Here is a 25,307-nt window from a genome sequence, read left to right on the forward strand (position 1 = left end):
ATTAGTCTTTGACAGTGACATGGGGGGCCAAGTGAACTGAACCATGAATAGCATTTTCAGATCCTGCACAAAAGTGGCAAAGGAGGAACCATACAAAGTGCAGGCATGATTTTGGGGATGAGAGTGTATGACTTGAGTGCTGCAAAAAGTGGATATCCTCCATGGACAGCTTAGCTACTTAACAGGGCAAAACCCCTAAGTTACTGAGTTAATAAATATGATTGAAGAGTCTCATTACTCTGCAAACTTTGCAGGACTTAGAGCTGAGCAGTTCCTTACCAGCCCGCCTCCCTTTCCGGGGTCCCCCTTTCCCTCTCTCTTGCTCCCAAACTCAACACAAAACTGTCCAGGTATTTAGCTAAAGTGTGAATTGTGCTAAAATTAGGATGAAGTTAATGACTGTTTTCTTGGGGCATGAATATTGTTTAAATTTGTGTTAAGCTCTTTGGCTCAGGAAAGGGTATCCTCTCAAGTATTTTTATAGCAAACTGCCAGTCATTTTTTTTTTGCAAACGATCATTACACATTGAAATCAAAGAGAATACTCCTTATTCTTGTCAAATTCTGCTTGTGTACAGCAGGGTACAGCAGATTGTATCAGCGGTTATTCATGGGTAAGCTTACATTTAACAGCTAAGCAGCCATTAAGATTTGAATTGAATTCATAGAGTTCTAGTTTGAGAACTAGAAATTACAGTGGGAAAGGCACAAGGCTCTCTCCAGAGCACATAATTAGAGGTTTATAGTAATCACTGTGTGATGTGAACAGCACTTTCTAGCTATATATTACCAGCACTGATTTCTGTGTATACCATTCATGAATCACCACACTTAGACATTCCTACTTGAACAACCATTAGCCGATTTCTCTGTTTAGGTGTTCATTTGAACTTGCCCTCTGACTATAAACATTCCTCCCATGGCTTTACCTAGTAGCCTGTTGCATACATTGAAATAATTTTAAGTAAATTTATAATACTTTATTTTATATCCATGCCCATAAATCATTACCCATCAATGAGAAGACTAAAATGCCTTATCAATTATTTGACTATACTGATGTCTAGATGGAGTCAATTTTGCATAAAATTATTGTATTAAATTTTATTAAATTGGTGCATTTATTTATTTATTCTGAACACATTTAAAAAGAAAAAAAGTCATCTATTTTCTTCCTCCCGCTCAAAACATTTTTAGTTTTGCACATTTTCTTCCAGTCTTTGTTAACATGGACATATGTTTTATATAGTTGCAATTACATAATTCTTCAGGCTATTTGTTTAATATATCATAAACTCTTTTTTGCTCAAAAATATCTAAGTAACAAAATTTATTCTCTGTGAATTATGAAAGCAAGCATCTGAGAATCAAAGCAGAACTTTGCAAAGGCACCTTAAGGAGGCTCCCACGCGTGTAGGACTCAAATATATTAACATGTCTGTGGAAAAGAAGGTCACAGAGACAAACGCTGGCCGGTACCCTGTAGGAACTGCCTAGGGGACTTGACTATTTCACACCCCCACTGTAGAGATAGACGCAGGTCTTCTTAATTGGGATAGGAAGGGTGTCACACCATCATAGGCTAATATTACTACACATTGCCTTTCCTCATGTACTCTCCTTGTTCCGAATTCATTTTCCCCACTCTTTTGATTAAGATTTAGCTCTGCTTGTTAGTTTGATTGCAGTAGAGGAGAGAAATAGACCAGTTATATAGATATAAGTATTCAAGTTTCTGTAACAATTAAATTTCCCATCATAAATGAATAAATGAACATTTAGATTATAAATTGGCATCCCATATTGGAGAAGCTACATACAAGCATTCCATATCCTATGATAATTTCTCATAGAGAATTAATAACTTGGCATTCTTATGTTATACATCAGTCTTGTGGGCTTGATAAATCTACCAAATCTCCTTTCTGGGCCTACCAGACTAAGGGGCAGACCGTGGACTATGCTGTCAGTTGCACCCTCTGGAAATAGGCAGTTACTTGACCACATCCAGCAACGGTAACCCTCACTGTGGGTTGCTGAGTGGAAATCTGTGGAACTTCTGCAAAATAATATTTTAATCACTGCAAAATATGTCACTTAATTGGTATTTACTTCCCAGCATTGCGTATGATTTTTTTTTCTTGGTGAGGAAGATTGGCCCTGAGCTAACATCCATTGCCAATCTTCCTCTATTTTGTATGTGGGATGCCGCCACAGTGTGGCTTAACAAGCAGAACCCAAGAACCTCAGGCCACCAAAGCAGAGTGCGTGAACTTAACCACTACACCACTGGGCCAGCCCCTAGTTTTAAAATTCTTATGTATACACATGTTGCTATGAGTGTGTATATGTGCATGTGCTTAATACATGACATGTATGTAACATACGAATATGTACTACTGGTGAAAATGTTCAGGCAATTCAAAACGTACGTAAGTGAAGATTTTCCATTTGCCACACACTTCTCTCACCAATTCACTCCCTCCGCTGTAGGTAATGGGCAAAATAATTTGATGTTGACAAATTGCAGGTATTTTCCTATGCTTCAATATATGTATAAACATATTAACACATATAAAATAATGTGGAGCTTCTTTTTTACATAAACAAGATCATTCTTCACCAATTATTGGGTGACAAAAAATCTACTGGGAATTTTGTCTATGCCGTTCGTTGTAGTGGCATCATATATCTCCTAGTTTAAACACTGATGTTTACTTAGTCATTCCTCTATTGATGAACATTTAACTTTTTCCTGTTTTAAAAATTTTGCTGTTGTAAAGTAATTTATAAAGAAAGTCTTCATATTATATCTTTTGGCATATTGGTCAGAATTTCTGTAGGGTAGATGCTAAGAACTGGAATGGCTGGGTTAATTGCATTTTTAGTTTTGAAAGGTGATGACAGGTTATTTTACTAACAGACTGTTTCCATTTACATGCTTATCTACAGTACAGGAAGTGCCCTTTTTCCCTCACTCTTGCCTCTCACCACATATTATCACAGTTTTAAATTTTTCTCCAAGATTTATTTCTTTACATATTGGTTTGATTCCTGAAATTTCTGGCTCTCCGGTGAATCCAAGTAAGCAGAAAATACGTAGTAATAAGCAGAAAACCAGAATATTGAGATTGTATTTTTGTTTTGTTTTCAAATAAAGGTTGTTTAGTTCCTATTATAAACCTAGTACATGACATTGCTTTTTCCAAAGACACAGAAAATTAGAAAGAAAGGAAGGAAGAAAAAGAAAGGAAGAAAAGAAGGAAAGAAAAACTATCCATTCGTAATCTCACTCCTCCAAAACTCCCATTGTTAGTATTATAGTTTATTTTTTTTACTATATATTTTATGGGAATTATATATTTTGCATTTTGCATCATACCAAATCAATGTTTCACTCTGCTTTTATCACTTATAGTATGCCTTTTTACTGAGTTTGAAATTGTTAGTAAAATATGAATTTGACAAGAAAATTTCTAAGTTTGTAGAAACTGATTCTCTTTTGCAATGAGAGATGAAGCAGAATTATGGATAGATAAAATTGATGTTTAACTAAAAAATTGTTTTAAGCAGTAATTTCAATAATTTTTACTCAAAAAGGGACCTTAGTGACAATGCAGTCAATTCTTTTATTTTGCATAAGAGCCACATTATGGCCTAATGAATCCGTTATTTGGCTAAGCTCGCCAGCTAGTTAACTGCAAAGCTAGAATTTGAAAATAGGTTTCCTTTGACCAGGTCAAAGCATTTCCCATTAGGGCATGCTATTTTCTACCCCCTCATTTCCAGTCGTTTAAACTTTTGCAGTAATTGAAAACTTGAAGTCAAATTAACTTATTTTAAATCTCACCTTCACTCCATATTTCTTCTCACCTTGTAAGCTAATCTCCCAGAAGTAGAATAGCCAAGGAAAATTGGATGAAAGAGAGAGTGGAAACTAACAGGTTGTAAATACCAGACCAAAATGTAAAGTTGATTTCCATTTTTATAACTAAGAACTGTTTTCAACAGTTTTTCCTCTTTCACATATATTTTTATATAAAACGTGAATTTATTATTTATGCTCATGAATATTCTTAAATAAATATTGCCTTGTCTATTTATCACGTTTGTTTTATCTTTTGCGTATGCCATGAAAACAACCACGTTTAAATGTTAATATAAACTAGTGTGATTTCTCCGTGAAAATTCGAAAGTCATACGTACACAAATACATTTGTTTTTCAGCTGAAATTTCATTTCTTTAAAAGTAAAATAACACAGCAGGGTGCTTTAGATTCTTAAATATTGAAGCATGAAACACTAATCCAAATAAGTCCCCAAATATGACTATCATCTATAAATTTTAACAGCTCAAATATAGCAATGTTTACATAAAATATTTGTTTAATTTACCAGAAACTTCAAATGTAATTATAGTGGAAGAAGGTAGCATGTATGAAATAATCAAGCTATTCCAAAGAGAACATATCAATATTTGTAGTTCTAGGAAAAAAGTAGAGGGATAAACCAATAATATACCCAGATTTTTGTTTTCCCTTAAAAATTTAGTTACATGTCTTTGGAAAATTCTCATTTTCTATTGATTTATAGAGCTGTGACAACTACTCAATTGTCTTTAATTATCAGTGAACAAGTTTAAATATTCATTTCATGTTTTCTTGGTAACCACTGCCTTTAGAACTCAATTATAATGAAATAGGCACTTGGGAACCTTAGTATTGAAATTTCACTGTGCTCGTATGTATGTGTTAAATTGGTTTAAATGAATTCAGTGCTTTTGAGATGAGTCTTTTGCTTGGGTGAAAATGTCCTTTGATTCATATCAATAATAAAATTATTAAGGAATTGGGGATTCAAATCCCTTATCAGAAGTGTGTGCATTTCAGGACATTTGCACATGTCTAGGCTAAAGTATAAATATCTGTTTGGATTTAGCTCAGTAATAAAATTTAATTATTATTTCAAATAACGTTTTTACTCTGTGAGTTTTAAGACTATAAAAATAATTAACATTCCCACTTAAATTAAGTTCTGCCTTTTCCCTTTTTTTGCCATCTCTTCTACAAAGATTTTCTAAAATATAAGTGCATATGGATTGGCAAAGCAGATAGAGAAAACAGTAGTTGATTTTCAGTAATGTTTGTTTCATTCTATTATGTTTGTTTGCAGAAAATTCCAATGAATGATATCTGACACATGCATATGCTTGCTGTGGCTCCTTACCTTGAATCAGGGTTGAAGTTCCAGTTCCTCTTGGGTTGTATTTGAGTTGAAGTTAGAATTATATTCCTTCTGCTTTCTCTCCCATCTTTCACTCTTTCTTATTCAGATGAGAACTCTAAAATTGTCCCTCAAAAAGATAATAAGTATCTATGGGGAAAACATCCCTATTCTGTATTATATCAAACTCTCAATCAGTGTTTTTTGAAGTGTGGGTTGCAATCTGTTAATTTGTTCCAAAATCCATTTGGTGGATCATGTCTAGCACTTGTATTGGTAAAATTATATAAGAAAAAAATATCAGAGTGCCTCAGAGGTAATAGAGTTAAATATTTTTCTGTTAAGTTTTTGTTTCAATATGTGTATGTGTGTCTATAAGTATGTGTGCACTGGGCTGTAAGTAAACTGCAGTCATGCATCGCTTAATGCCAGGGACTCATTCTGAAAATTGCATCGTTAGGTGATTTCGCCCTTGTGTGAACCTCATAGAGTGTACTTACACAAACCTGGATGGTATAGCCTACTACACATCTAGGCTATATGGTACTAATCTTATGGGCCCCACCATTGTATATGCTATCTGTCATTGACTGAAAACATCATTATGCGATGCATGACTGTATATGAAAAGTTCGGATTAATTTTAGGTGTCGTGATCAGAAAAGTCTAGTCTAATCACAGTTATAGTGAATATCTTACTCTGGCCACAACAAACACATTCATAAAAACATACCTGAGCTTTCTCACAATATTCTGTTTAAAGCAGGCACTAACATAGGTGAAAACATTAAGAGACCAAGTCACTCCATTCTCATTGTCAGACAAACGGTTCATTGATGATTGTCTGAAATACCTGGCCGTGGTTTTGCCACTGAGAGTGTAGACACACTGAATATGGAAACTATAGAGCGTCCTGATCTATGGAAACTACATGGAGGAGACAGAGAGAGTAAGGTGTTATGCAAGCCATGAAATTCCCTCATCTCAGGAATCTTCAAAGCATCCTCTTACAGTCAGAATTATAACATCATGAATAAGGACAATGCAATTTTTCCAAGTATCTTTTTCCCCCCTGAACTGAATCAAGCTTGTTCTATGAATAAAATGGCATCTAGGAAAAAATTACGTATTTTTGAAAACATATGCCTACTCTTGTAAGACTTTGTCATTGTTCACTTGTTGTGTGTCTCCTACCAATTCTCTCTCAATATTATTTATCCATTTCCAGGGAGTCTTCTTGAACTACTTGGAAAACGGTGTGGCATCTGTCTCCTTTTTATCTTAAAAACATAAGTCACTATGTTCGTTGCATGCAACTCTGCTTCCCACATATGTTTTTTTAAATGTCCACCCTTCCATTTCTCATTAGTACCCACTCTTTCTAATCATTTTCTCAGTTACATTAATGGCTGCAGAGGATAGGGATTATCTGTTAACTCACTTCTTAGAGCATTTGGACAGTTGAAATGCATGTAATGAAGTTCTATTTAGAAGAGAAAAGTGTCACCATTCTCTCTCAAAATTATATATTTCATCCCCAAAATGTCTTTTTTTATGTATTTTTCCAAGTAGGAGTTTTCTGGTACCTATATGTTCCTAAATGAGTTTTCTTCTAGACACTTGCACAAGTGTGAAGAGTAAAAATGAGTACTTTGTCGTTTTTCTCTTTTTGCTGCCTCCTTCTGAAATGCCTATTATACTCCCCTCTTTGGAAGGCCAAAATAACAATGCCTTGGAGTGTTTCTCCCCTGGGAGCTTTTTCCATTTCTTTCTGTGGAAGTCTAGAGAGACAAATGTCCTCTTGATGACTTGGCTGCCTGCGTGGTCTCTGTCAGTGGCTTCCATGCCCTTCTCCCTCTCAAATACAGATCCCATTTCGCCACCCCATTGAGGATTGCCCCTTCTTCTGGCATTTGGAATGCTCCTGCCCACAGTGCAGAGACTGCCAGCCCCAAGTCCTTAGATGCGCATCTCACGTTCTTCACAGGCCATATTTGTACTTGAGGCAGACCCTAGGAATTCTGTGCAAGAACCACAATGCATCTTCCTGCCCACCCTCTACACTCACTACACTTCCCCTTTCTGTCCCTATCTCTGTACCCTGTCCTCTGTCTTCATGCCTTAATTGTGTCTGTGCCCTAAATCTCAGAGGCTGGCATGGCATCAGATATTTTCTATTCTGTTTTCTCTCTTTAGACTCTATTCTGCTTTAAGAGCTTGACCTGAAAAATAAATCTGGAATAATCTGGTCAATATGGTGTCCTTTTCAGGCATCATATTTGCATTTTTACTAAGAGGTTTCTGGAGATAGAATATTGGTGGAATTTCGAGTAATCTGGTCATACAGGATGAAATTTTGTTCAGGAAACTGCCTTCTGTCTTTGATTTTCTCCTCTTTTTTTTTTTTGGAGGAAGATTAGCCCTGAGCTAACATCTGCCACCAATCCTCCTCTTTTTGCTGAGGAAGATTGGCCCTGAGCTAACATCTGTGCTCATCTTCCTCTATTTTATATGTGGGACACCTACCACAGAATGGCTTGACAAGTGGTGCATAGGTCCACGCCTGGGATCCAAACCAGTGAACCCCAGGCTGCTGAAGCAGAATGTGCGAACTTAACCTCTGTGCCACCAGGCTGCCCCCCCCCCCGTTTTTTTTTTATGAGAAAGATTTGCACTGAGCTAACAACCATGCCAATCTTCCTCTATTTTTCAGTATATAGACCACTGGCACAGGATGGCCACTAACAGAGCAGTGTAAGTCCGTGCCCAGGAACTGAACCCAGGCCGCCACCAAAACAGAGCACACTGAACTTAACCACTAGGCCATGGGGCCAGGCTTCATTTTCTCTTCTTTTAATGGATTCCACAAATATTTTTTCTCTGATCCTAAAATAATCCCATGTGAATGTTTTCTTTTTCATCCTATGCTTAGTGCCAGGGTTCCTGTATATTTATAAACTAATAGAATTATTTTCCCCATACATTTGGAGTGAGGGAAAAAACAAAATCTTGTCAATTTAGATAAGTAACAAGTTTGGGTTAAATGGAAAAGTAAACAGCCAATTTAACTTGATTCTTGTGATGAATTATGATACACAATATTTATGCGGTGTTTATTATAAACCAGACGCTTTACTAGTATTATTTTATTTAACACTCAGAGCAACCATATGAGGTAGGTCACATTATTATGCCCATATTATGGATGAGTAAACTGAGACCATAGAGGTTAATCAATAGATTCATACAGCTAAGAGTGATGAAGTCACATTTTGACATAAATAATCTGTCAAACTATTTTTTTCAATAAAACCAATCCAGTCAGTTAAAGGTGGGGGCACACAACCTTTCTTGGTTTGCAGATGCATACCAGGATTGAAAACGGACACTAACCAAAGAGAGTCTGACTTTATTCCCGAGTGATATAGAATGCCAATTTCTCTTTCTTTTCTTCCTTCTTTTCTTCTTTCCTTCCTTCTCTCCCTGATAGCAGCTGACAAACACCCTATGTTGGTTGTACACTTTGATCATTTTTGTTCATTCCACTGGGAAGTACAAGATAGCAGGAATAGAAAGAAAAATAGGAGAGAAAGGGTGATATTTAGCAGGAATAGAAAGAAAAATAGGAGAGAAAGGGTGATATTTAGAACATGTTGCACTCTGTAATGACCTGTGTGTTCTCTTGTCTTTGCAACAGGTACCATTTCTGTCAACACACTGCGCACACCCTACACTGCTCCTGGTGAGAGTGAAATTCTGGACCTGGATGATGAATTGTACCTGGGGGGCTTGCCGGAGAATAAGGCTGGGCTTGTCTTCCCCACCGAGGTGTGGACTGCTCTGCTCAACTACGGCTACGTGGGCTGCATCAGAGATTTGTTCATTGACGGCCAGAGCAAAGATATCCGGCAAATGGCTGAAGTTCAAAGTACTGCTGGAGTGAAGCCCTCTTGCTCAAGGGAAACAGCAAAACCGTGCCTTAGCAACCCTTGCAAAAACAATGGCATGTGCAGGGATGGGTGGAACAGATATGTCTGTGATTGTTCTGGAACAGGCTATCTTGGCAGATCCTGCGAGAGAGGTAGGTTTCCAAAATCCAAGCAGCTGACTCCTCTGAGAAGAAAAGTGTATTAAATGTTGACCTCAACCCTTAAACTGACCATCAAAACATAATGTGTAATCTGCTGAAATAAACTCTCTGCAAGCCGAGTAGCCACACTTGACATGGTGACTGATGAGCCCTAATGATTTTCAAAGGGCCTGATTCTGGGAAGACACAGCTTTTTAAGTACACTGCAGGAATAAATATTTAGGTCTTTTGGATCCTCCTGGGTATGGGCCTAACATGTATACTAGACAATAACTCTTTCTTTTGCTCAGTTTTTAATTTCAGGACAATAGAAAGTAAAGAAAGCATGAATTAGATCTATTTATGGCACCCAGTTCTGATATCTATGGCAAAAAATAGCATTTGTTGCAAGCTAAGCTGTAAGTTGCAACTTCCCTGACACCATTGCGTGATGCTAAGGTTAGCATTGTCGTTTCGCTTCAGTCATCTTACCCAAGGATGACATTTGAAGAGTAAGCTGACTTTAAGTCGTCTAAGTTCCACCACATTTTCAGAAGCGCACGCTGGTTTCAAAGACACTTACCTTTGCCTAGGACCTAACTGATCGTAGAAGATTCATTTACCTGTTTGATATTAAGGGTTAGTGTGCCTGTTGACTGAGCGGGTGCCTCTCTTTCCTTCTCTATTAGGAGGAAAAGCTACAGTATTTTTTTCTTTTCTTCTCCCATTAGAAACATAAAGGTTGAAGGAACGGTGAAGGGTGACAGCTGCCACCGTTCATCTACAGACCAGACCAAAGGAAGAAACAGCTGAATGAATAGGTCTAAGCGTGTCCTTCCATCGCCCTAAGAGTTTCAGATTAATGCTGTAGTCACCACACCCATTGCCAGTCATTTCCAACAATGGAAGAAAGATCAATATGAAAAATTATTGATGAGTTGTGCTATTCTCCTCTCATGCTCCAAATAATATTGCTGTATTAGACATTTAGCCTGAAAGTACTTGGCATCTATTTTTTAAGCCATGTACATTTAGTCTTTTTTCTCCCCTTAATTTCTGAAATAGTTTAATTCATTTAAACTATCACTTCCTAGAGAAGAAGTGGTGATTTTCTAAAATCCAAAGTTGAAATGTCACTTTGGTCCTTTATCTTAATAAGGAGGCTCATCAGCTTATCAGTTCTATTTTAACATTAATATAAAAATTGATAATAATAATTTAATAATCTAATAATGATCTTAAATTACCTAGCAAAATATTATCAGTTCTGTGTTATACAATTAGATAGGTCAATAGATGGGTAAGCATTTTAGTCACATAGATTCATTCATTCTCCTAGTACCTAATTGCAATTCCTGTGAATTGTCATTAGAGGTTAGCTGTTTCTCCATAGTTCCATTTGTAAGGTGTATGCTCTCTGTAAATTTCCTCTTCTCATTTTTCCTTCTAATTTCAGTTTATTTGTTTGTATAGTTTGCTCTTTAGAAATTGCCAAAAGAGGCCGACAATAACAACAAAAAAGTGACAACGTTTGCAAGATAGATTACAGTTAGGCATAATGTGAGATGAGCAGGCCAGAGTGATTTAAGATTTTTTTTTCATTTTAATCATTCAGAGAGCCACCAGTTATTCTGATGTCTCCTGCTTAAGTGAAACTAGGAAAGAGTCTAACTGTACTGTCACACGAATGATAAGAGCCTTCAGTTAAATATGCATGGTGTACCACCTTGTGGCAATACTCTCCTACTACATATGGCAGAAATAAAGATAGAAATTGTAGAGCTTCCTGAGCCAGAGTGAGGGAACGGGAATATTTATATATTACAATAATTAGAAGGAGGGGTGGGAAGCATATGTAGATTTGCAAATGAGACTTTAATAACAAACTTCATCACTGAGATTTGGCATATAATTTTATCTGACAGGTGGCTGGAAATTTCTGCAGATTTCTTTGTCTCCAGGTTGGTTGTGTATTGAGCAGAAAATGGTCATTTTTGTGTGGTTTTTGTTCCTGCACGACTCAGTGTATTGTGAGAAGTCTTTGCCTTTCAGAATTAATTTTCTTGCTCACATTATGATATCTCCTGAGAACAAGGGTGGTGTGGGATGCTTGTCATGCTCAATACCACAAAATTTGGCTTTCTTCCAGTTCCCAGCTCTGCCCCAGTTCACTCAACACAAGACCGTGCCCAGCCAACCCTCGGGGTTTTCAAGTCAAAAGGAAGGGCTTTGACTGTGGTTCTTCTCCAGATACACTCTGAGCTCATAAGGCTGTTGATCGTGTAAAGGTTGACTGACACCTTTTGAAATTAAACAAAATAAAAGGCACTAATAAAGTTTCTGTTTTACTATTATTGAGCAATAATTGATAATTTATAAAGATAATTATTCAAAGTAATTAAAAAGCATGTTCAAGTCCTTGGACCACGCAGCATGGGGCATGATACTGCAATCACATTATGGGAAATCTTCATTGAGCATTAAGTAAGCAAAGAAGTTTCAAGGAAAGACCAGAATATTTGCTGACTTAGGCAAATAGGAAAATAGTATTTTGTTTTACATGTATTGATCCCATAAGGAAGAGTAATACAGAAATAATGTTCATTTGAATGTAAATTAAATTCAGCCCCTTCCCTTCTGCTTTATTTTTAATAAAACTGGGAATTTGTGGAGACTTGGTCCTATAGAAATTATTTTCGTTTATATGTGTATGGTATAATCAAAGGTCTACTTTATACTTGTTTGTTAAAACGCTAACAGATGGAGGGGCAGATGTCAGAGTAATATAATTTGGCTCCCTGTCTGATTTTCATCGGTGATCACAATATGGGACTGCCTTTCGGCAAAACTGAGCACAGGTGTACACTTTAGACTGCAAGAAGGAATAATACAGAAAAGCAAATTTATCAAACTTAACGACAAGGGGGAAGGAGATACAGGAGACAAAGCTGAAACTTTCTCCCCAACTGGGAAGTATTGTATTGGAATTAACCTTTTAAAGGACGCTTTTGCCTTCTAAGTGGTAAAATAATTTTACTAACGTTAAAGGATCCTGCCAAATAGCATAACCTTCAAATGTCAGACTGTTGTTTACCATTTGTTTGGCAACTCTAGAGTACAACCTTGTGCACTTTTCATTTCTTGTCTAATTAAACATTGGCTCTAATTATGCGGAGTCATTTAGATGTTCATTTGTCGTTTATCAATAAATTATTTTCACATTGAGAATTCTTTAAAATGGCACTCAGGGGCACTCTAATTTTATTACTTTATGATGTTATTTTGTTCCTGCAGCTTTTTGAAGAAGGTTAAAGGCCAATGGTCCTGATTGTTTTTCTGCTTTGGATTGTATTTCATACTATATTTATGACCCATTGTCAGTTATCTGTGTTTCTAAAAGGATGTTCCCCCTACTTAGTTTTCAATCAAATTAAGCTGCATTTCATGGAAGAATATGAGATCATTTTAAAATATGATTACTGAATAATAGAGACTGGATTTACAGCCTAAATAAATAGAAGAGGAAAACTAATACCATTTTGGAACTTTTATCTGTATGATACCAAAGTAACTGAACAATTGATAATGACTTTTAAACTTTTATTCAGCTATTTATTGCTATATGAATAGGGACAATGATTGACTATAGTTTAGGAAAAGAAATAGTAAAGATCCAATTTCTTTTAGATTATACAAGAAATGCATTTTTTCTATAGTTCACCAAAATTTAACAATCGTTAATTATTTTTTGAATAAACTACTACTAGATTTTCTTTTGGGAAACCTCTTATCTAATTGAAAAAAGATGTGGTATTATGTAGAACCACTGTATTTTAAAAGGATCATATTTTATTTTCTCAGTGTTTGGGTCAATGCTAGCCACAGGACCCCTATTTTAATAAATGGACTCTTTCCCTATTCTGTCTTTTGTGGCATGATTATGGCCTTTAAAGTAGACTTTAGGAAGCATTTTGTTCACATACATTATCAAAATTAGATTCCACTTACAATAGGCAAATAATTTCTTCAGTGCGCATTTATGTAAGCTTGATATCCAAATTGAAATAAGCTCTTTTGTATATCTTCAGTATCAAGTGCAATCAATAATTCAATAAGTATTTATTGAGGCCCTACTGTGTGCCTGGTTTTGGGGGCACTCAGCTGCCGATACAGGAATGAATATGAGAGCCCAACCCCTGCTCTCATGACACTTACATTCTAAAGGGTAAAGACAGATGATAGCATGTAAACAGATAAGAAATGGTAATTGATAAAAAACGAAATGGTAAGTAGATATAGAATAACTGGCGGGGGGTTAAAAGAGTGATTGATACAGGCCTCTCCAGGTAACTTTTGACTGAAGACCTGAATGCTGGAGGAACCAGCCATATAAGGATCTGGGGTGAAACTTTTAAAGACAGAGGGATCTACAAGCACAAATACTTAAGTAAGAGATGAAATCAGTGTGGCTGGAGTTTGCTAAACAAGGGAGGGAGATACTGAAAGCTGAGGCCAGAGAGACGGGCTGGGGCAGATCACACAGAAGCTTATAGATAGAAAAGGAGTACAGATTTTATTCTAACTGCAGTGGGAGACTATTGGTAGGGGGTGCAGGAACATCCTTGAAGCAATGAATAGATATAATCTGATTGACTTCTTCAAATGTTACCCTGGCTGCTGTGTGTAAAAACACAGAGTAGAAATAGGGAGACCATTGAGAGAGCTATTGTAGTGTTCTAGGTGAGAGATGGGAGCAGAGTCTGAGGGACTTTAGCAGTAACGGTAAGAAGCTGTCAATTCAGGAAATGGATTGGAATTTAGAGCCTACAAGACTCGTGGACTTGCAAATAGATTGGACATGACAGAGAGGTTAAGAGTGAAATCAGAAAGGTTAAGGTCTGAGCAATGGGATTATACCATTTACTGAGATGGAGAACACTGGAGAAGAAGCATGTTGAGTTTGTTCATTTTGGAGGTGCCTATTGTATTCAAACCAGAGATGTTAAATAGTCAATGAGTGATAGATTGAAGATGGAGCTAAGGAGAGAAGTCAGGGCTGTTGATAAATATTGGGAGAAGTGAACGTGTGAGTTGACCACCGTTCCTTAAGTAAAGAGGTAAATGGAAAAGAGAAGACTGTCAAGGAGAGAGACCTGGAACCCTCAGTGCTTATCGGTTCTGGATGTGCCTTCCGTCCCGTGATGACCACAACTAATGATTAAAGTCAGTTAGAAGCAATTCTTGATTCTCCTGACTTTTGAAAGATAAACTTGCAAAACCATAACTCCAGAATATAGTCCTAATAATGAGAATTTCCTAGTTTATTTTCATTCCAGGTAGTGTTTCTTTTATTAAGTGATATTCTGTGTTATCAGAACCAATGAGAAAGCAAAATGAGTCATACTTGTTTTGCAATCTTCCACCACCATATGGTGTTTAACATTAAAGGGTGCTGACTATTTCTTAAAGCAGTCAGGTTGTGGTCAATGTCTTTTGCTATTCGCTTGTTTATGTGTTTAACACGATATTAAGGATCTTCTCTGTTAAAGCAATCCACTTTAGTAGCACACACCATCTCTTCACTCCCACCTCATCCTTATTCAATATTACCAAAGTACATAAAGCTATTGACTTTTTGGTGATAGCTTAATATTTTCAGAACACCAGGGTGGTGCTTACAGATAATATTTTAAGTTACCCTTTACCTGTAAATAAACCTGAAAATGAAGTTCTAGTTTGTGTAACTAAAAATTACCTTGTCAGACATAGTGTCTCAGAAGAAACATCACATGTTGTTTGGTAATATGAATTTTCTTCTCCTATTGAATATCACCTTTGGTAAAGTGTTGATCTGGTTCCTGTATATGAGCCATATATTTTTCTTTTTCTTTTTCTTTTTTGATTCTATTAGGGCAGAAATTACAAAAAAGTTGATAATAGTAACTTCTCTTAGAATCGTGGGCTTTTAGGGCGAGCAAAGGCTTTAGAGATCCTGTGGTAGCACCCTGTCATTTTGCTGATGAAGGATTCAGAGCCGAGGCTGATTTCACAGAGCTGCCAGTGGCCTGGCTATATATAAACATGCATTAAATGGTTGCTAGTGCTTCAAACCAGGCTCACACTGTGGCTACACAAAATAATAGGATCTCTGCTCTTAGGAAGGGACACACATAAATAAATATTGATAATCCAACGTGATTAGTGCTATAGGTAGAAAGTGCTATGGGAACAAAAAAAGGAAATGCAGCCATCTCTGCTTTTGTACTTTATTTTGGCGGATACTTCACAGAGGAAGTTCTCTTTACTGTGACTTCTTTTTCTGGCTTAAAAAGAAATGGCTCATTTCTGAAGAAGATGAGCTGAGTTTGTAGTCTTGTGTTCTAACTGGAAGACTTTAATGTCATGCTTTTCCTTTTCAAAGTATAAATGCACTAAACTAACTGAGAACTTTTACATTCATTTCCCATCTATAGAGGCAACAGTTCTGAGCTATGACGGGAGCATGTTTATGAAAATCCAGCTCCCGGTGGTGATGCACACAGAGGCTGAGGATGTGTCCTTACGGTTCCGATCCCAACGTGCATATGGCATTCTCATGGCAACCACCTCTAGAGACTCTGCAGACACCCTCCGCCTGGAACTGGACGCAGGGCGTGTGAAACTGACGGTCAATCTAGGTAACAACTCGCCTTCCCCCATTGAACTAACACTTTCCACCTTTTGTTCAGTTTTGCCTGCAAACATTTATTAAGTAGCCTGTTTGCCATGGAAAGTTAAAACACTTGATGGTCTCATTTCCATCATTTAAATTAATTTAGGTTTTGGGGGCATCTTTTTATTGTTTTAATTTTGTTTAACATAATTTACTGTTTTGTGATTTCTACCACTGAGGGTTCTTAAAAGGGAAGCCATATGTATCAATGAGGTTAATTGAAAATATAAATGATGAGGCTCAAAGATGCCTCAAACTGAATTTCTTTTTGCTATATTTACTGACAGTCTGATTGGTTATAGATGATGTCTTTTCAGATAAATAAAAATCCATCTACTTTACTTGGATAACATCTGCACAAAATATCAAATTTCTAATTGCGATCTAGACCAACAGGTGCATTTACTTCTTGGGCTTCTCCTTTGAATAGTCACCTTTGTGGTAGCTCATCTTTTCTGTTTGGAAATACTGTGTGGTGATATTTTGCTATCAGACAGCAATCCACAACCCTTCAATGCCCAAAGTCTGCGGCCCTTAGCAAACAGCCATGAGAACACTAAAATCACAGGCTCTTCTACAGAAAAATAATGCTTTCCTGCTTAATTGTAGCATTAAGAAAGCGTCACTACAGTAAAACCTCAACAAGCTGGATGAAATGTGGGGGAAAGCCAGGCTGAATTAAGAAAAAGTCTGAATTGTAAACTAAAAAAATTTTAAGCAGTTTTGTTTTCAATTACATTCAAAAACACAAATTAAGAACTGGAGAAATCTTGTTGAGGAAAGTTCTTACTAGGCTGATTTTAATGGGTGGATAAGAATTATCCATATTTAGCACTTTGTTTCATGCAAGTTGTACCATCAACGTATAGTATAGCGCTTGAAATCAGTTTTCTTCCTGAACTAGGCCTTGCACAACTCGTTTATCTGTTTAATTTTTCCCAGGTGATCTCTGCTCATATCAAATAAAGAATTATAAATGTTCTGCCCAATAAGTTTCAATATTATTATTAAGTCCAAGAGGAGTACAAATTAATGAGGTTTTACTGTATTTCCTTGAAGCGCTAAACACACACACACACAAGTGAATAAATAGAGAGAGAAAATAAAATTTGAGTCTACCTAGATTTATAAAAAGAGTAATAAAATGTAATGAAGTAAGGCCTTTGTGGAAACCCTGCCTACATTTTCAATTGTGCTGGGCAGAATGGTAGATCATAAAATATAAATTATTTAACTGATAGCTTATTTAATACCATAACATTCAATTAATATTAGTTAAATTAAGTTAAACAATAACGGTGTTTTTTAAAGATTACTGAAGAACACACAGCACTCTCCTTTACTGTTCTGTTAGAGTTCTCTCTGGTGACAATGATAGGTTACTACAAGCCAATGAGATAAATTGCCTAGGGCAGTGAAGGGGCTCGTAGCCAAAGCAGAAACACACATGGGAATTATTCTAACAGCAAAGCATTCTGTGGAAAGAGTTGTGTAGGTGCTGGTCCTTGGCTGTTTGCAACCACTTTTCTGATGCGGTTGACGACACATGACAAACTCAGCTACATGGAAACAGAATCTAGGTTTATATTTTTCGTGTTCCCCAAAGGCGTTAAATACTAACAACCAAAACCAACAAATATTTATCTATACATAAAATAAATATAAAACATCCCACATAGTCCTTTAAAGATAGCCCTTATAATCACAGTCTGTATTATCCAGATCAGACATTCTGTTCTTAGAGAACCTGCTTTTCTGTTAAGAAGCAGGTATAAGAAAAGGAAAATCAATAGCAATGTTAACCATGACACTTATTACATCGAGATAGCATTGTTAGCTCCTAAGAGAGGCATGGGCTTGTGAGCTCTGAAGACTAGCACTAATCCTTAACCACTAGAGTTTCTAAAGAAAACATACAATTGTTTTTTTCCTCCTCCAATTAATACAAGGCATGGAATCCAGCCAACATCTGGTTCTTACCTTTTTTGCCCAAGCCAATAAAAAATAAATAAATAAAAACATTAGGATGAGATGAGAATAATTTCAACTTACTCTCAATTTGACCACCATAATTTTAAAGGATTCTGTTGGCCTTTGTGGGATATTAGATTTTGGAGGTCCAAGATGTCTGAGCCTAGCTGAGTTTGCACTGTACCCCATTGTGACGGAGCACTTTTTAATTATGCTGAAAACAATGATATGTTCTTTCACAGATGGGGAGAAAGTTGCAACCAGTCTAAGCCAAGCATCTTTGACAGTTAACAATTCTTTATTTCACTTAGATTTGTCACCATGTAGCTTTGTTTGAATTGGCCATTTTTCTTTAAACCCTCTTGTTGTTTACAATGGTGAAGTGTTATAACAGTGAATCTGGGTTTTAGAAGTATGTAAAGAATAAATGATATGGAGTGGCCATATTTGCATGTGTCTGTCCCCGGAAGGGTGGACTGTGATTTTATTGGATGTCTGCAGCTATTACCTTGAAGGATAAATTTTCATTTTTCATCTATTCTTCCCCATCTAGATTGTATCAGGATTAACTGTAATTCCAGTAAGTGCCTATTCAAAATTTTTAAAATGTTATTCCTCCATTATGATGTAAGCTAGTCAAGAAAAAAAAAGAGAGCAAGAGAGAGGTGTTTATGAAACTCATGAATTCACTTTTGAAGTATACCAGTCCATCATCTGGGTTGTAAAAATTCATTTTGAAATCTGTCCAGTAGAAGACTTTCCCACTGCAGTTCCTACCTGTAAGTGAGAAAAGAGGTGACACATATTTTGCAACAGAAAGTGCAAACACCTCTATAGACCTTTGGATAAGGCAAGTAGCATTTGTATTTTGCCACATCTTAGACTCCAGTAGCTCTCTTCGTGACCAAATTAGGAGAGAATACTATGAGTCTTATTTCCTTCACTTTCTGTTTTTATCTCTTAACTCAAATATAGAAAAAAAAAATTAGTTCCTTTCGTTTTGAGAGTTACTATTAAACCTTTCTAAATTCAACCAAAGTTTTACATAGGAAAATATGTTTCTCCAAATTATATATATATATACAGAAATTACTTGTCTAGAGAGTCTCTTCTTGTTCGTTATGAGTGTTTACATGATGAATTTTTACATCCTAATCATATATCTGCAAAAATAACCAAAACCCTTCAAATCTGTGATATGCATGCCAAATGATGAGTCAGAAAAGATGCATGGACTGAGTTTTATTCAATTGTAGGCTAGAGAATTTGAAAGGATATAAGGACTGTGATTTTATTTTGAGTTTTAGCATTATCTTAAAAGTAAACCTATTTTATTTCTTTACATAAATATTTAGGTTTTTCTTTTCCAGGTTTTGCTGACCACATTAACGAATCTCCTCCAATGATAACACAGTTGTTAGTTATTTAAATAAAATGGTTCTAACAAGCTTCTAATCTCTCATTGTCATAGTCAGTAAAACATTTTTCTATATCCTTGAAAAATGATGAATGTGAGTTGATGAGTTCTATTCCCAAAACCATTGGCTGTATTTCCAAATGGGAATGAGTCATCCTCTGAGGAACAAAATGGTGGTCTTAAACTTACAAAAACAAGAAGCTTTATCTAATGAGATACTTACTGTTTTGAACACCATGCTTCTTATAACTCAGATTTGTCTTCAAATATTTTAATGTTCATTTTAAAGTAGCATAAAAATGTCTTTTCAGTTGTAGCAACAAAAAGGTCACTGAATCATGAATTATGAAAATCAAATTGATAAACTATCATATAAGGCATAAAAAATCATTTTAAACATAATAGCTCCTGAAGTAATCTCCCAAAGCTCTCACACAAGTGGAATTTTCAAATGCACATCATCTCCTCTCAAACCCCATCTTTTCCACACTTTCTGAAAAGGAGCACAGGCTTTGCAAATCTAATACCATGGTTCAGTTTGCTTTCTGCTCTTGGGAATAGATGCAGGCAAAGTGGCAACCCACAGAATACTTTCCCAAAGCCAGATTTGTGCCTTAATGCAGCAATAAATGTTCTTGATTTTTCCTGAGTCTTAGAAAATCCATGCAAGGAAGATATTCTTCTCTAGACTTCTGCTTTGTGTACTATTTTTATTTTATTTATATTAAACAGACAATAAAAAATGGATTTTTAAATGTACAAAATAAACTCTAGTATTTGATGGGAATTAACCAAATCAAATGTGATTGATTCTGTATTCTCTAGGTATATCAATGGTTTTTTGAAATATATGTTTATCAGCTAATGACCTTGCTAGACGCTTCTTTTCATTTGGCTTATCTTATGAGATTCTGATATTAAGCATAGTGTTTTTTTCTGGATATTCCACAGAATAATACCTTTGAGGACAAGGGTTTTTGCTGGCTAGTGGAGTTTTTCCCTTTTTAAGGAGTATGTGTTACATTTAAGTTACTTGAATTAAATGAATGATTGTGAGCTTTCAGTGCACACCTCGGACAGGACTGCCAATGCCTTAACTTGACAGCAGTCACTGGAAAGAACAGGTAACATTTTCATTTCCTTTTGCCTTTGTTTTATTTAGGGGATAGTGGGCAGATGTAGCAAGAACCCCAAGTTCCATCAAGAATTCATGTTATTACTCAACCTTGAGGAGAAGGAGGAATTTATGTATCAAATAATACAAATCTGACTCACAGTGCTTAAATAAGCAGAGATTTCCACCTGAAGTGCATTCCCTACCCAATAAAAAAAAAATTAAAATATCTGTATCTCAGTATAAATCGTAGTATAACTAAAGACTGTTTTATTACATTTATCCCCGGTGAGCCTTGACTTTGTTTGAAACCGGGAGGAATGTATGTTTATTAAATCACAGCCATATATCACTACCATCTCTAAAAATTACTCCATACCTAAGATGGCAACTGTATTGTGAAATTCACATGACATACGTCAATTGATGTCTTTTAAGAAAATTTCCACAGGTAATATACGGACTATAACCTAAAAGATTATCTTACATTGATAATTAATATTAAACTCGAAATTATTGTTTGAACAGAAACCTTCCCAAATTTCTCTGTACTTACTCAGAATAGGTCTACTGTTTCCCGCAGTGGCTCCATGCTTCCTCCTCTCCCACCCCCAGCTTTTCAGCAGATGTTATTACTTGATATGGAAAAGAAAATATGTATAGTATCAGACTATCCAGTCTTTGCTACTGAAGAATAGGTGGGAGGGAGGAGGAAGAAGCTCTAGCTGCCTGCATTCAGACCTGTGGGGCTCTAAGAGACGGCAGATATGTTTCTTTTTCAGCTATTCCTATGTCACTAGTTTAGATGCAGCAACAGAATCTTCCATGAACAGGCCAGGGCACAGCCTTTTGTTAAGGTTCTTTTGAGAAAGGGCAGATTTGAATTCCGAGGACTGTCTCTGTCAGATTCTGTGTTGCCGCCCTTTCCCCCCAGTAGGAAAAGCTGTCAAGAATCTTTAAATGGAAGAAGAGAGCCTGTTTTCATTTAAAAATCAAAAGCTTATTTTCACGTGTGGAGAGGGTACTTTTTAAAAAAGAGCTGTCTCTATGAATAGTGGTCATGTCAGTGTCAAAATATATGCTTTGATCTTTCAGATTACAAATGGAATGTCTCTGCACGCAACCCCAGACCAATCTCAGCTCTTTGATGTCCGTTAGCTTATATCGTTGCTAAAATATGTTTGTTATCTGCAACTTGGAATTAGATTAAGGTCAGTTTTTGCAGATTCATGGACTGGAAGATGAGCACAGAAGAACATTATCTATGACTTTCCATTCTCCTCTGTCCAGGATAGGAATAAAGGGACAGTCAGATTACTCTTGCCTGCTCAGTTAACTCCAACATTGAGAACAATGGTCTACATCATAAGATAATTTTATAAGGAAGTTGCTAAAAAACCTACTGTCTTTTAATGTAGATAATTTCGTCCTTGGAAAATGAAAGGCACTTCAATAAACAGATGGGAAAGAACTGTAAAATCACATTCTTTTAACATAAAGAGGAAAAATTATTTGAATTATTGAAAAAAAGACAAGTTGTAGACTGTTTTACAAAAAATAATTACTGGAGAAGTATGTACTAATACAAATTATTCATTAACAAATCATTACCGAGAGAATCCAAGTCAGACTGAATAGTACTTTTGTGACTAACGCGTGAATTATTTGCATGAAAAGATGAATGTTTGATAGTCCCTTGCCTAGTCTATAGTCATTCATTGACTTAAAAAGTCTTTTAAATACTATAAAGAATGCAAAGGAAACTTTCTATTCCTTGCGAAATTTTCTCAAATGCATTATTAGTAGGTCTGTACAAGCCATTGGTCTTATTCTGAATTCTTTTTGTAGTCAAAGTATAAAGACTAATGTCTTGGTCACTCTGAGATAGAGTCTCAATTTCAAATTTAGTAGCCAATGATTTCCAACAATACACCCAAACTCATAAGGTTATGTGTTTCTTTATAATTTTTTTATGAAAATTTGGTCTTTGTAGTGATATATTGAATGCTTAAATAGTCCTGATTTTTTTTCTCTTCTTCTAGTAGCTTTAAAAATTGTTAGTGCTGTAATCTTTGAAGTGTTAAATATATTGAAAATTTGAAAACTAACCTTGCTCCTATCAACTATAGGTGAGTCCTAATCGTCACATAGGTAACTACTTTAAATATATGGTGGATGCAGGGAGATTTTAGCATTTTTGTTGTTGTTAGTGTTTTCTTTCTTTTCTTTTCTTTCCTTTTTTTTTTTGCCTTTTGTCTTTTCAAATCAATAACATAATTACAGAATGTCCTTCCTGCCTGCAGGAATGCTTGGGGTCCCTCCTGCATCCATACAAAAATGGATTTTGATAAATTCATGATCTCTGATGTTTGTTTTGCTTATTTGCATTATTTTGGTTTCTTTATGCCTTATACATGTGTCTCTACTCCTACCCCCCTGCTCGTTCTTCCTAGCAAGGTTTACTCTTCTTACTTCTTCATTTCCAATGTTGTTTTCTCCTGTTCTCTTTCCTCTTGTTTTCTTACAAGAATAGAAACTCTCTGGGGTTGAAAAAATATTTTAGTAGGCAGACCTTCCAACTATTTTTGGCTTCTCAAAGAAAATGGTTTATCTATGATGCAGAGAGAACAAAATTGCAGATGACATTAATGTGGGCAAAGTGTCAAGGGTTGAAGTTCAACTTTTATTTGCAGTTCAGTGTCTAAGTATTGGAGAGAAAGGGAATCGAAGGCTGTGTACTTACCCTTACTTTTGACTTGGATATAGTGAAGAAATGCTCTGAGTAGTATGTTATTGGAAAATGTACTATGATGGATGTCTGGAGTGGATAATAAGATCTTTGTATTATCATTTTATTACCAGAATGAAAAGATCAACTGGATATTAGTTATCACCAATTTTTTTATGTAGATAAAAATGGAAAGCAATAAAAGAATGCAAAATGTCAACCAGTGGCACTTAAGCCATATTAGATTGCTTTGATCAGGCTGCTGTTTGGCACGCTACTTAAAAAGATAGGAGGACATTCTCGGGGCTGGCTTTTGTTAACATGAAGCAAATGTTCAGTTCAGAGCAGCTGCCTGGCGCCTGAAAAGCCGAGAACTGCAAAGGAGAGTCTTCTGTCTCTCCTCCCACACAACAGTCTCCTGATTTGCAGAGTTCCGTCATTCATTGCCTCACAGTGACGGGTGCTGTCCATCCACCCAGGATAGGGGCTGCTCAAGGAATAAAGGAAGATGAATATACAAAGACAGAAAACAGGAGTTTTGTTTGTTGTTGTTGTTATCATTTTGGGGTGGTTTTTTTAGCTGAAAGTTTATATGAAGGAAAGGAAGAGATAGTTTATAAATGATTATTTTTAGCAAAACTAAAACAAATTGCATATATAGAGAGACCATAGATTTCTGAGGAAAAACAAATAGCTAAAACAGGCAAAGGGAATTGCCACATGACAATAATTTTTTAGAAAAGTATTAAAATTGGAATAAAATTTAAGGGAAACCCATCTGGATTTTAAATTTATGAGAATTATAGAGAAAAAGTACAGGCTTTTTTTGCATGTTTAAATGGCTACATAGTTTGGGCAAATCATAGTGTGAGGCTTGATAAGTAGAAGATTTGGATCTATTTTAGTGAACAATTACTGTTCATTGCTTACATGCAAATATAAAATGCTGCCGTGTTTTAAAAGATATCTTTTGTACAGGTTAAGAATTCATCTTGACATCAGGCTTAATTATTATTCACTAAAGCATTTCCTTATTGCTGTTTTGACAGGTTGTGCTCAAAGTAATGCAAAATTCCAGATTATTGTTGGCCGAATTTATCAGATTCTCTTTCATTGTTGAAAGTTGGCATTATAACAATGGCCTCGGTAGATATTGTCAGAAAAACCCAGAAAGTTTCAGAAGAAACTTTCTGAACTTGACGTTCTCTTGGTTTCTGTGAAAAGAAAATTTTCTTTCATCCAACCAGATGTCACCAAATGTAAGAGACCACAGCCTGTTGGTCAGATGTTTTTGTTTGTTGTATTACTAGAAAGAGCTAGTTTCTAAACATCCATCATGTCTTTCATAGTTTTGAGTTTCTTCCTTATTTTTTAATTTTTTTCCTTTTTCTTTTTCTGAGGAAGATTAACCCTGAGGTAACATCCGTTGCCAATCTTCCTCTTTTGCTTGAGGAAGATTCACCCTGAGCTAACACCTGTGCCAATCTTCCTCCACTTTATATGTGGGTCACCACCACAGCATGGGTGATGAATGGTGTACGTCTGCACCCGGGATCCAAACCCTCCAACCCTGGCCACCAAAGCGGAGCGTGTCAAACTTAACCACTATGCCACAGGGCCAGCCCCTATTTTTTAATATTTTTGTTGTTGGGTGGTAGCATTTCAACACATTATCAATGACCCAGAAAATCAAAGATAAAAATTTGAATCTGACACTTTTTGTCATTAATAACATTTTTTTTTCATTTAGCCAGCTCATTGTGAGATGTACAATTAGAATTTCATTTATTTTTTAAAAAACAATAATAATTTTCTGTATTTGGTGTGTTTGGTCTTTTTACCTATATGCCATAATGATTTAGGTTCATAGAGTGTTAACTCCTGTAGAATCAAAGACTAAAAAGTACTCAGGAACTTCTATTTAAAAGACTCTAATCTTTAGGAAAGGCTTAATGTTCCATGATGATCTAAAGCTCCATGCCAAACCACTTATTTTACTAGTGTGGACAAATATAGATTAGACATTTTTCTACAATTTTTGCATTCCTAATTCTACTCAAAAGAAGGCCACTA

The 25,307-nt window shown here is 35.9% G+C and overlaps 1 protein-coding gene across 5 annotated transcripts in view; it reads left to right on the top strand.

Annotated features, from left to right (window-relative positions):
• Window positions 1-25,307, top strand: part of NRXN1 (neurexin 1) — a 1,071,934-nt gene that overhangs the window by 485,455 nt on the left and 561,172 nt on the right. For all 5 annotated transcript variants that reach the window (XM_046659961.1, XM_046659962.1, XM_046659966.1 and 2 more), the window contains 3 exons: window positions 8,921-9,304; window positions 15,766-15,969; window positions 18,529-18,555. In XM_046659961.1, the coding sequence (XP_046515917.1) occupies window positions 8,921-9,304; window positions 15,766-15,969; window positions 18,529-18,555 (615 nt within the window). The remainder of the gene's footprint in view (window positions 1-8,920; window positions 9,305-15,765; window positions 15,970-18,528; window positions 18,556-25,307) is intronic.

This window comes from Equus quagga, chromosome 5, assembly GCF_021613505.1.
Source record: "Equus quagga isolate Etosha38 chromosome 5, UCLA_HA_Equagga_1.0, whole genome shotgun sequence".
Classification (NCBI taxonomy): domain Eukaryota; kingdom Metazoa; phylum Chordata; class Mammalia; order Perissodactyla; family Equidae; genus Equus; species Equus quagga.